This window comes from Belonocnema kinseyi, chromosome 5 (genome assembly GCF_010883055.1).
Source record: "Belonocnema kinseyi isolate 2016_QV_RU_SX_M_011 chromosome 5, B_treatae_v1, whole genome shotgun sequence".
Lineage (NCBI taxonomy): Eukaryota > Metazoa > Arthropoda > Insecta > Hymenoptera > Cynipidae > Belonocnema > Belonocnema kinseyi.
In genome coordinates, this window is record NC_046661.1 from 97,801,779 (window position 1) to 97,813,214 (window position 11,436).

At 26.5% G+C, this 11,436-nt stretch overlaps 1 protein-coding gene across 1 annotated transcript in view; it reads left to right on the plus strand.

The window, feature by feature from the left end:
- The window catches only part of LOC117172766 (ribosome biogenesis protein BOP1 homolog), a 44,397-nt gene that overhangs the window by 5,103 nt on the left and 27,858 nt on the right, over positions 1 to 11,436 (plus strand). Inside the window, exons 2-3 of the mRNA XM_033360971.1 lie at positions 1,731 to 2,672; positions 8,731 to 9,409. Coding sequence (XP_033216862.1) covers positions 1,731 to 2,672; positions 8,731 to 9,409 — 1,621 coding nt within the window. The remainder of the gene's footprint in view (positions 1 to 1,730; positions 2,673 to 8,730; positions 9,410 to 11,436) is intronic.

Below are 11,436 nucleotides of genomic sequence, written 5' to 3' on the forward strand. Positions count from 1 at the left end.
AGGTCGGATTCGGATTCAGCGCAGCAAAAACCTTCGGGTATACTAGGTCTGGTCTCTGGTTCCGGACCTTTGTCAAATTTTGTCGGCCTGTGTAATCTTTTTGGTTGAAAATTTATTAATTTGGTAGAAAATTGATCTCTTCTTATTTAAAATTCAATAATTTGGTTAAAAAATTATCGTCTCTAATTGAAAATTAAACTACTCCGTTGGAAATCTAGATATTTTGTTAAACATAGATTTTTTTATACAAAATTATCTTTTTTCTTCGCAAGTTGTTAATCTTCCTGTTTAAAAATTCTTCTTTTCGTTAAAAAATGCAAGTAATCCAGTTAAATATTTATCATTTTAGTTGAAAATTCAGCTTTTAGGTTTGAAATAAAATAATTTGGTTGAAAGTTAAACTCTTTTGTTAAAAATTAAATTTTTTTGGTTGAAGATTTGTCATTTTAATTAAAAATTCATTTCAATGGTTGTAATATGAGCTATTTGATCAGAAAAAATTTTTCCTTCAGATAAAAAGTAGTTTTTTTTTTGTACTAAAAACTTAACTATTTTCTTGAAAATTTGTTTCTTTTTTGGCTGAAAATTATTATTTACTTAAACTGAAAATGTAACTGTTGTTCAATTTGAATATTGCAAAATTTTAATTAAAAATTGATCTCATCGGTTGAATATTAAACATTTTTGTTAAAAATTCATCACTTGTTTTTGAAAATGTAAATATTTTGGGGAACGTTAGTTTTTTTTTGAAATTTTAATTGGAAATTTATCTCTGGTTGAGAATGTAACTACTTTGTTGAAAATCAATTTTTTTACTACAAATTCAACTATTTCTGTAGAAAAGTGAACTGTTGGTGAAAATCCGTTTTGTTTAATAATTATATTTTTTCAGAAAATTTAAAAAATCTATTTTTGGTGGAAACTGTTTCTTTTTTGGACGAAAATTCAACTATTATTTCAACATTTATATTTTTTATTTGGAAATTAAACTAGTTGTTTCAAAATTAGGTATTTTGTGAAGAATTCGCCTGTTTTATAGAAAATGAATCTTTTTGGTTGAAAATTCATCAATTTGGTAGAAAATTGATCTTTTCTTATTCAAAATTCAACAATTTGGATAGAAAATTGTCTTCTTTAATTAAAATTATTTTTTAATTAAACTGAAAATGTAACTGTAACTCCATTTGAATATTCCGTAATTTTAATTAAAATTTGATCTCTTCGGTTGAAGGTTGACAATTTTTGTGGAAATTTCATCACTTTTTTTTTTTTGAAAATGTAAGTATTTTGGTGAATGTTAGTTTTTTTCTGGAAAATAATTTTTTTGACTGAAAACTTATCGTATTCCAATTGAATATTTCAGAGTTATTTGAAAATTCATGTTTCCAGTTGAATATTCATTTTTTCAACTTCAAAATTAACTATTGAACTTTTAGTTGACACTTTATATATTCAAGTAAAAATTAATTTTTTGATTGAAAATTCAACTAGTTTAGTTGAAGATTCATCATTTTAGCTGAAAATTCCGCATTTATTTAATGTGTTGCTCTCTTGTGTTGAAGAATGTTTAGAATAAACGTCATAAATAAAAATAAATATAGAAAAATGATGAGAAAATTAATTAGAATTCTTCCAATGTGTGAATTTTCGCTGTTGATCAAATTTAAATTACGGGAGTTTAACAATTTTATTTTATTTGGACTCTAAATTTTGATCATTTGATTTTGTAGAATTCGGAAAGTGAAGATTTATTAGCATCAGAAGTAAACGATGAGGATGACAGTAGTGACGAGGAGGCAGAGGATCTCGAAGAAATTCCCGACTCAGACACAGAAAAAGATCCCTTAATTTTCGACTCTGATGGTGAAATCAGCGAGTTGGAATTAGTCACTGATTCCGAGGAGGATGTCGACGACGCTGACGAGAGTGAGGAAGAAAACGCCTCTGGCGAATCAGACTCGGAAAACGATTCTGAAAATGAATCTGACTCGAAGGGCTTGGATTCAACAAACGAATCTGTATCCGAATCGGAAGAATCAGAAACAGTCGAAGAAAGTATAGTTATTCCAAGAAAAGCCCGAGCGAAAAAATCCAGCAAACGCACAAAATCGAAGGAAATAAAATCAAAAGAAACTAAAGCTCAAGAAACCAATTCCAAAGGATTGAGATCGGAGAAAGGAAAAACTAAAGAAGCCAAAAATAAGGCAAAGTTGAATCAAGTTAAATCTAAGCAAAAATCAGATAAATCGAATTCCGAAATTGTCAGAAAGAATTATAAAAATTTAAAGTCTGTGGACAATGTAACGGAAACTAAAGCCGAGGAAAATATCGCGGGAAAAAGTAGTGGAGAAAATTCAAGTATAGTGCCTGACGAGTACGAAATCGATAGTTCGGATGAAGAAGATATTCGAAATACGATTGGCAATGTACCAATGAAGTGGTATGATGATTATCCACATCTTGGATATAATTGGGACGGAAAGAGGATTTTGAAACCGGAAAAGGGCGATCAGCTCGACAATTTTCTGAAGAGGATGGAAGATCCAGATTTTTGGCGAACGATAAAAGATCCACAAACTGGGCAGGATGTTGTGCTGAGTGAAGCGGACATTCAACTCATCACGAGGATACAAAAACAGAAGGTCCCGGATGCACAGTTTGACGAATACGCGGTAAGTTTACCATTTTAGTCCTTAAAGGGCATTCTGGGTGTATAGTACCCAGCGACTTATTTGCGCTTTAACAAAACGTACCAAATTCATGAAAATGTAACGTATTCTATGCCATTTTCACTTAATTTTGATTTTTATAAATTTTATAGACAGTTGAGCATCAATAAAATCGTTTAATCACGCAAAATACTTAAAAAGTTATGAATTTTAGAGTGAAAAAAGTATTTTTAAATATTTTTTTCCAAAAAGGATTTTTTTAAACTGCTATGAAACCTTTTTCTCCTTAAACTAGATAGATTAAACATCATTAATTGATTTTCTTGTAAAAAACAAATCTATCCAATATCATCGGCACGGAACACGTTTGAATACCCTTGGGTATCCTATACCCAGTGTGCTCTTTTTGTAATTTTACGGAAGTGGGCCCTTTAAGGGTTAAATATAAAATATAGCAATAAATAAGTATAAAAATATAAAAAATTGGACCAGAAGAAATCAGGAAACGACAGTGAATTTGTGTTTTGACCGGTAATTTTTGAAAATCTTTTATTTAAATTTTTGTTTTTCATTTTGAAGCATATATTTTAATTTAAAGAATTTTAAAGTCAATTTGAACATTTTCAATTGATAAAAGAAACAATTACTTCATATTTTTTAAATATCTGTGTGTCAATTTAAGATCATTAATTATAAATTAAATATTCAAAACTAAACAAAAAAAACTAAACTTTGAACGCTACAATTTTGATTGTCCATTTAACCAAATTTAATTTGCAAGTCAAATTATTGAATTGATGAAGAAATATTTAGAAGTTTAGAACCAATTCAAAATTAATTTAAAATTTTTAATGACAAAATTTCTGCCCTTAGAAGCTTTTTAGGAATTTTGAAAGGCTATAGAAGAATAAACATTTACTGGAAAAATTGAAAATGATTTTTTATTTCGAAAAAATGAACTTTGAGAAAATATTTAAAAAGATTTAGAAAGATTCACAAAATTATCAAGAATGAGTGCTGAAGATTTTAAAGTTTTTTCAATTTAACAGGATTAAGAAAAAATGTTTAGGAAAAATTCGAATAATTTTAAAAGATTTTTAGAAGTTCTGAAAAAATTTAAAAAAATACATTTTTGTTTAATGTCAATCAACATGTATATGTTTCAAGGGTTTTAAATAAAATTTTGAAGCATTTTAAGGATTTTTAAACTTTTTCAAATAAAAATATCTTTTAATTTAAGAAGTTTTCAGTTTGGAAAAGAAAAATGTAATCATTCAATTTTGAATGTTTCTAGCTTACAATTTCTTAAAATAATGTAATTTAAGAAAAAATGTTATGCATTGATTAATTTTTCAATTTAGTGCATTGAAACTGATAACTTGGCTTTATGTTTTTCAAACCGAATTTCAAAGATATTCAAAGGATTTGATAGGCTTTCAAAGATTTTAAACCATTTTAAAAAATTTCAAGGATTTGGAGAGATTAAAAGAATTTTCAGAAAATATCAAAGTTTTAAATATTTTTTTAAAGAAATTTTTTCAAGATAATTTACGGGAGTTTAAGGGCTTTTAGAAAATTTCCAAGGAATTTTAGGGATTAAATCTGCGGGATTTTTTTATCAGATTTTTTTCTAAAAATATAATCATAGTTTATGATTAAATTTTTATCATTTGCCATTTCAAATATACAGAAACAATCATTTTGTCAATTTTTTCCAACAAAAAAAGAAATCCAACTATATCTGTAGAAAAGTGAACTGTTTTGGTCAAAATCTGTTTATTCTGCTTGTTTTTTTTTTAAGATTATTTTTTCAGAAAATTTAACCAATCTATTTTTGTGTGGAAACTGTATCTTTTTTAATTAAAAATTCAACTATTCCAATGAAAATCCAAGATATTTTGTTAAACATCGATTTTTTTTGTATTTGAAAATGTATTTTTGTATTTGAAAATATATTTCTATGTTTGAAATATGAGCTATTTGATTGAACTATTTTTTTTTTTGATGAAAAGGAATTTTTTTGTTAAAAATGTAACCATTTTGTTGAAAATTTGTTTCTTTTTTGGTTAAAAATTATTATTTACTTAAAATGCAAATATAACTATTATTCTAGTGGAATATTCCATAATTTTAATTTAAAAAGTGTATCTCTTTGGCTGACCATTCATTTTTTGACTAAAAATTGATATTTTTTATTGGAAAATTTAAGTATACAATTTTTTTGCAATCTAAAGTTGAACAAAAATTATTCTTTATTTGTAAAAGTAGCTTAATATTACTGTAGTTAACAATTTTGTTGCAATTTTTTTAAATTAATTTTTTGTCTGAGAATTTAACTTCTATTTCTTTTTAGATTGATCGTTTTCAGTTGAAAATTCAAGTTTTAGTTTCATAATTTATGTATTTTATTAAAAATTCGTTCAAAGTTTATGAATTTCCAGATTGTTACTTTTCAATTCGAAAGTCTCAGCCATTAGAAAAATTTTAAGGTGCGATTGAAAATTTATAAACTATTTTCAACATAAAAAATAACCTAATAATAAGCTATTCATAATTAAAGGCGTTTATTAAATTAAAAATATTGTTTCAGTCTATAAATTATTCACTTTTTAACCCATTTGTTAAAAAATTTTGTAAATTGGAAAAAGGAAAAGTATTTAATATGTAGCAATTTAGTAAACAATTTGAAATTAAATTGTTTAACATATAAAGCTTTGGATCTCTAGACTTTAGAAGAGCTTTTAAACTCTTAACGTTACAATTTTTATTATTCTATTTAAAAAATGTTCAATTTGTAAGCGAAATTATTCAATTTTCATGTAGAAATAATAACAGAACACTTATTATTTGTAGAAAAAGTTTTGTGTGAAAGTTTTATTCAGAATTTTGGAAATCTCTTAAAATCCTTTTAAATTTTTAAAAATAATTTTTCGAAATGAAAAATCATTTTCAATTTTCCTAGGAATATTAAGAAAATGTTTTTATTCTTTTGGAGCCTTTTACGTTTCTTAAAAAGCTTCTAAATTTTTTTTTATTTTTTGATTGGGAATATTACCAAATTTGTAGAATAAAAATTTTGTCCAACTTTGATTTCAACCGTTTTTTAAATCATTTTTCAAATTCTGATTTTTATAAATTATTATATAATTTAGTTTAGAATGCTCAATTCGAAAATCTTTCACTTTAATAATTTTCCATTTTAGATTTTTAATTTTTAAGCATATATTTTAATTTAAAGAATTTTAAAATGCAGTTTTAAGGTGAACAAAAATTAAAAATTAGAAGTTTTTAAAATCGAAGATTTGTTTATAAAAAACAGGTTGGCTGCTGGACCGGTAAACCGGAAATTTTACGAATTTTCAGAAGAAAAATCTACCCAAGTTCGATTTTAACAGTTTTTCTTGAATAATTAAGGTGCAGTTTGGAAGATTTAAACAGTTCAAAATTAAAAGCATTTGAAGTTGAACATTTTTTATAAAAATGTCATTTATTTCGATAATTTTATTTTTAAATAAAAATTTTCATGATTTATCGATAATATATTTTTAATTCAGAGTTTCAGATCTTCCTTTATATTACATTTTATAATGAAATTTATTAATATATTATTTCTATTGCTTTTTTCATGTATTAAAAAATGTAAACGTCTGTTTTACTATTTTCAACTTAAAAATAAATCCATCATAATATAGTCATAATTAAAGGTTTTTATTACATTAAAAATATTGTGAGTCTAAATTATTTCATTTTTATCCCATTTAATTTGAAATTTCTTAATATAGATAAAGAATAAATATTTAATATTTAGGAATATTTCACTGTTTATTTAAGACGAGTAAATTGAAACCAAATATTTAAAAGAAAACCATTTAAAACTGAATTGTTTTACATAGAAAGCTTTGAATCTTTATATTTTCGAAGAGCTTTTAAACTTTTAGTGTTAAAATTTTAATTGTTCTATTTAAAAAGTTTTTAATTATTAAGTGAAATTGTTAAATTTCAACGCATAAATAACAATTGAACACTTATTATTTGTAGAAAAAATGGAGTAATTTTAAGAGATATTTAGAAGTTTTGAAAAGATTCAAAATTAATTAAAAACTTGAAATTATTTCAAGTAATTTAAACGAAGTGTGTAAACATTTTTTTCAGAACTTCTAAATATAATTTTAAATTAATAGAAATTTTCCTACAATTTTTGAAAATCCTTAAAATTTTCCATAATTTTTCAAAGTGAAAAATAATTTTCAATTTTCCTAAGAATCTTATGAAAATTTTTTATTCGTTTGTAGTCTTTCACAATTCTTAAAAAATTCTATATTTTTGTTTGAAATCGTCAAAAATCGACATTTTGTTTAAAATTTGGTTGTAAGTATTTGAAATATTTCAAGTTTTTAATTTAATTCGAATCTTTTTTAAACTTCTAAATATGTTTTAAAATTACTTTAATATTTTTACAAATAATAAATGTTCTATTGTTATTTATAAATTCAAATTTTTTTAATTTTTAGGATTTTCTCAAAATTATAGAAAAAGTTCAATTAATTTTAAAATATTATTAAATGTTCCGAAAAAAATTTTGAATTTGGAAAATTTTTAAACCACTTCTAGATTTCTCAAGATCTTAAAATAAAATTTTAAAGCTTTTGAAGGATGCCTAGACTTTAAAATAAAAATAATTTAACTTCTAATTACAGAAATGTTAAGTTCAAAAAACTATTTTTTAATTTTTAATGTGTCTTGCTTAAAATTACTTTTAAAATAGTATAATTTTGAAAATTTTTAAAGTTCGTTGCTTGATTTTTTTATTTAGAACATTGAAAATATTAACGTGGATTTATATTTTTGCAACTTAATCTGAATCTTTGAACGCCATAATTTATAAAAGTTCTAAAATTTGCAGTTTATTTGCATTTCATTTAACATTGTATAATTGAAAAGGGTTAATACCATCAATTTTGTACGTCTACATTTTTGAGCATTTGAATACACTAGGTTTGAATTGAAAAACTTTTAAGCTTCGATTGTAAAAGTTTGGAATTCAAGGGTTCCATTTTGAATGCTTTAATTTATTGTTTATTGTTTTTTACTTTATATGGAAAAAATGTTTATAATATAGTTTGATTTTTTAAATTTCATTGGCAGTGAAAAATGTTTGCGAACCGGGAAATGACCGGGAATTTTTTTCTTCGATTAAAACGGCCACTATGATTTCGTTTTAAATTAGGTTGTGTGTATTTGAACCCAAATTTTCGTACGAATAGCCAAATTTTGTCTATGCACACGGTTCGTTTAAATTATTTGAAATTATTTCAAGCTCTAAATTAATTTGAATCTTTTTAAAAATTCTAAATATCTCTTGAAATTACTCTAATTTTTTCTACAAATAATAAATGTTTAATTGTTATTTATAAATCCAAATTTGAAGAAAATTTCTTTAAATTTCGAGGATTTTCTAGAAGTTTTAGGACAAATTTAATTGATTTTAAAAGTTATTTAGAAATTCTGAAAGAGTTTCAAAAATAATTTGAAATTTGAAAAAAATTTCTAACATTATCTAGATTTCTCAAAATTTTGAAATAAAATTTCAAAGCTTTTCAAAAAGATGCTCAAATTATTTAAAATGCAAATTATTTAACTTCTAATTTAAGAACTTTCGAGTTCAAAAACTTAAATTTTGCAATTTTCAATGTTTCTAGCCTAAAATAAATTAATAATATAATTTAAAATTTTTTTAAAGTTCATTGATTGATTCTTGAATTTAGAATATTGAAGATGTAAACGTGGATTTATATTTTTAGAACCTAATCGAAATTTGTGAATTTATTTAAAACTGTTCAATTACAAAGTGTCAGTACCTTCCAGTTTATACGTGTAAATTATTGAACATTTGAATACAACATTTTCTAATTGAAAAACTTTTAAACTTCAATTTTAAAAGTTTAAAATTTAAGAGTTCGATTTTGAATGCTTTAATTTGTTTTTTAATTTTTATAACTTTAAATAGAAAAATGTTTAGAATAGAGTTTGATTTGTTAAATTTTATTCGCTTTTTCTTCAGCCATGGGTTGAATGGTTCACATCAGAAGTGATGAAGACGCCACTGCGAAAATTCCCAGAACACAAGCGATCCTTTGTGCCTTCGAAAGTCGAGGCAAAGAAGGTTTCGAAGCTCGTCCACGCCTTGAAGATGGGCTGGATAAAATCCACCGAAGAAATGGAAAAGGAGCGACAGCAGAAAAAAGGGGAACCCCAGTTTTACATGCTCTGGGATACTGACGATCAAGCTGAGGAGATGCGTCGTATTCACAAACATATTCCGGCACCCAAGAGATTTTTGCCAGGTCATGCTGAAAGTTATAATCCGCCAGCTGAGTATCTATTTGACGAGAAAGAAATGAAGGCTTATAATAAATATAAGAACACTCCTTGGAAGAGGAAATTGCATTTTATTCCGCAGAAGTTTGAATCGCTGAGACACGTTCCTGCTTATCCGAAGTACATTAAAGAGAGATTTCAGAGGTGTTTGGATCTTTATTTGTGTCCGCGGGCTATTAAAATGAAGCTGACAATTCAGCCTGAGGATCTTGTGCCACAGCTCCCGAGTCCCAAGGATTTGCAACCTTTTCCCACAACAATGTCGATGGTTTTCACTGGACATACGGATATGGTGAGGAGCATAAGTGCCGAATGGAAGGGACAGTATTTCGCTTCCGGAGGCGACGATATGACACTGAGAAGTAAGATTTATTCTTTTATTGTTTTTGTTTTTTTTTTTTTTCCCCCCCAAGTTCAATTTATCTGGAAAATTCCTTGAATTTTGCTTATGGTCCTGGAATTTTTATTTCCTTGAAGAAAAATAAATTTGACTGAATTATTCCACACTGAGAAAGTCACGGGTTTTGAAGAAAAAAAATCTGCCCTCCTCGCGGACACATCCTCATCGCGTGCTACGCGCGCGGCTCACAAGTTTGAGCGCGCATAGGGCGTGCGACGGTTGAATCTCGCACTTCGCGCTCGATAATGGGTTACCTCGCGCTTCGAGCTCGAATATTTATTCTTTTCGTTTGGAATGCTTGAAAAAAACTTTATCAAAAAGATCTCTTTTAGATGGCAGTATTTATATGCGTCTTCATATTCTGAATTGTTTACTTCATTAAGTATAGTCAAAGATCAAGTTTCTCAATGCTCTGTTGGCTTTGAGGTACACATTTTCATAGTGACACTCGCGCTGCGCGCTCGATTTCTAACAGACATTTGTAAATAGGTTTTGTTGGATTTTTTTCTCGCTACTTTCGTCATTTTTCCACACATTTTTTTTTATTTTATTTTTTTTTTTCGATATTATTTTTCACGAATAAAAAAAAAGTACGCGTCCTATCAAGAAGTGATTCTTAACAAAATTGTAGCTCTTTTTTGGGATAATCATTTTTGTTAATTCATCTTTTTTCATATCCTGCATACTTTGTCCACAAAATGGAATTTTTTATTTTCCATTATTTTTTGTGCAATCAAAATTTGAATTTTCGATTTTTGAAGAAAATCCAAAAATTGGTTATGATAATTTTGTAGGGCTTGCAAAAAGAAATGTTTTTCTTCTCTTGACTTTTTTCATATCTTGCGTTTTTCGGCTTCAAGTTTTGATTTTCGGTTGATTAAAAATTTTTTGATAACGCTATAACTCTGAAAATTTTCTTTCTATCGAAAAATGGGCTCACTTTTTGAATTTTTATCAAAAATGGCTGGTTCACGAACTCGTCCTTTCTTTTAGAACCTAAAAGAAGTGTGCCAAAGATGAATTGGATTCGTTAATTTTTTCGAGAGTTATCGTGTTTACGGACGGACGGACGGTCGCACGGACAGACAGACGCCATTGTGAAAACCTGATTTTCGGATTCAGGGGGTCTCAAAACGTGGAGATCAGTTGAAAAAGTGTGATGTCACAATTCCGACAATTCTAATACTTTCTCAATCATAAATGATGAGAATGTAAAAAAGTACATTTTTTGTTAACCCACACATGAGTCGAAATAGAAACTAAAAAACATAAGTTGTGATGAGAATGTGCCCACGCAGCGGGCCGATTTTTTATTGTTAATATCATGTTTCACAATTAAAACAGATAATATACATGCTATCAAAAAGTTATCTATAACAAATTTGTAGATCTTTTTGAAATGCACAATTTTTGTACAGTCACCTTTTTACCCATTTTGCACATTTTAACCGTAAAATGTAATTGTTTTATTTTTCATTCTTTTTTATTCTGTCAAAATTGGAATTTCCAATTTTAAAAAAAAATCAAAAAGGTGTTTAAACAATCTTGTAGGACATTGAAAAAGAAATAGTTTTCTTCTCTTGACATTTTTCCATATCATGCGTTATTTGGCTTAAAATGTTGATTTTCTTGTGTGTCTTGAAATATTGTAAATGCTATAACTGTAGTAAATTTTGGTTTTATAAAAAAAGTCATTAGGATAAATTGTTCGTCTGATTGAATAATATGATAATCCGTACAGACAATTTTTTAATTTTAAAAAAAGTGGTCTCAAAAATTTTCAAAATACGCTTATTTTTTGAATTTTCACCCAAAATGGTTGGCTAACGAACTTGACCTTTATTTTAGGACACTAAAAGAGTATACCAAAGGCCAATCCAATCTGTTAATTCTTTCGAAAGTTATCGTGCTAACAAACTAAGAGAGAGACACATTCGTAAAAAACTTTTTTCGGATTCAGGGGGTCTCAAAACGTGGACATTTGACAAA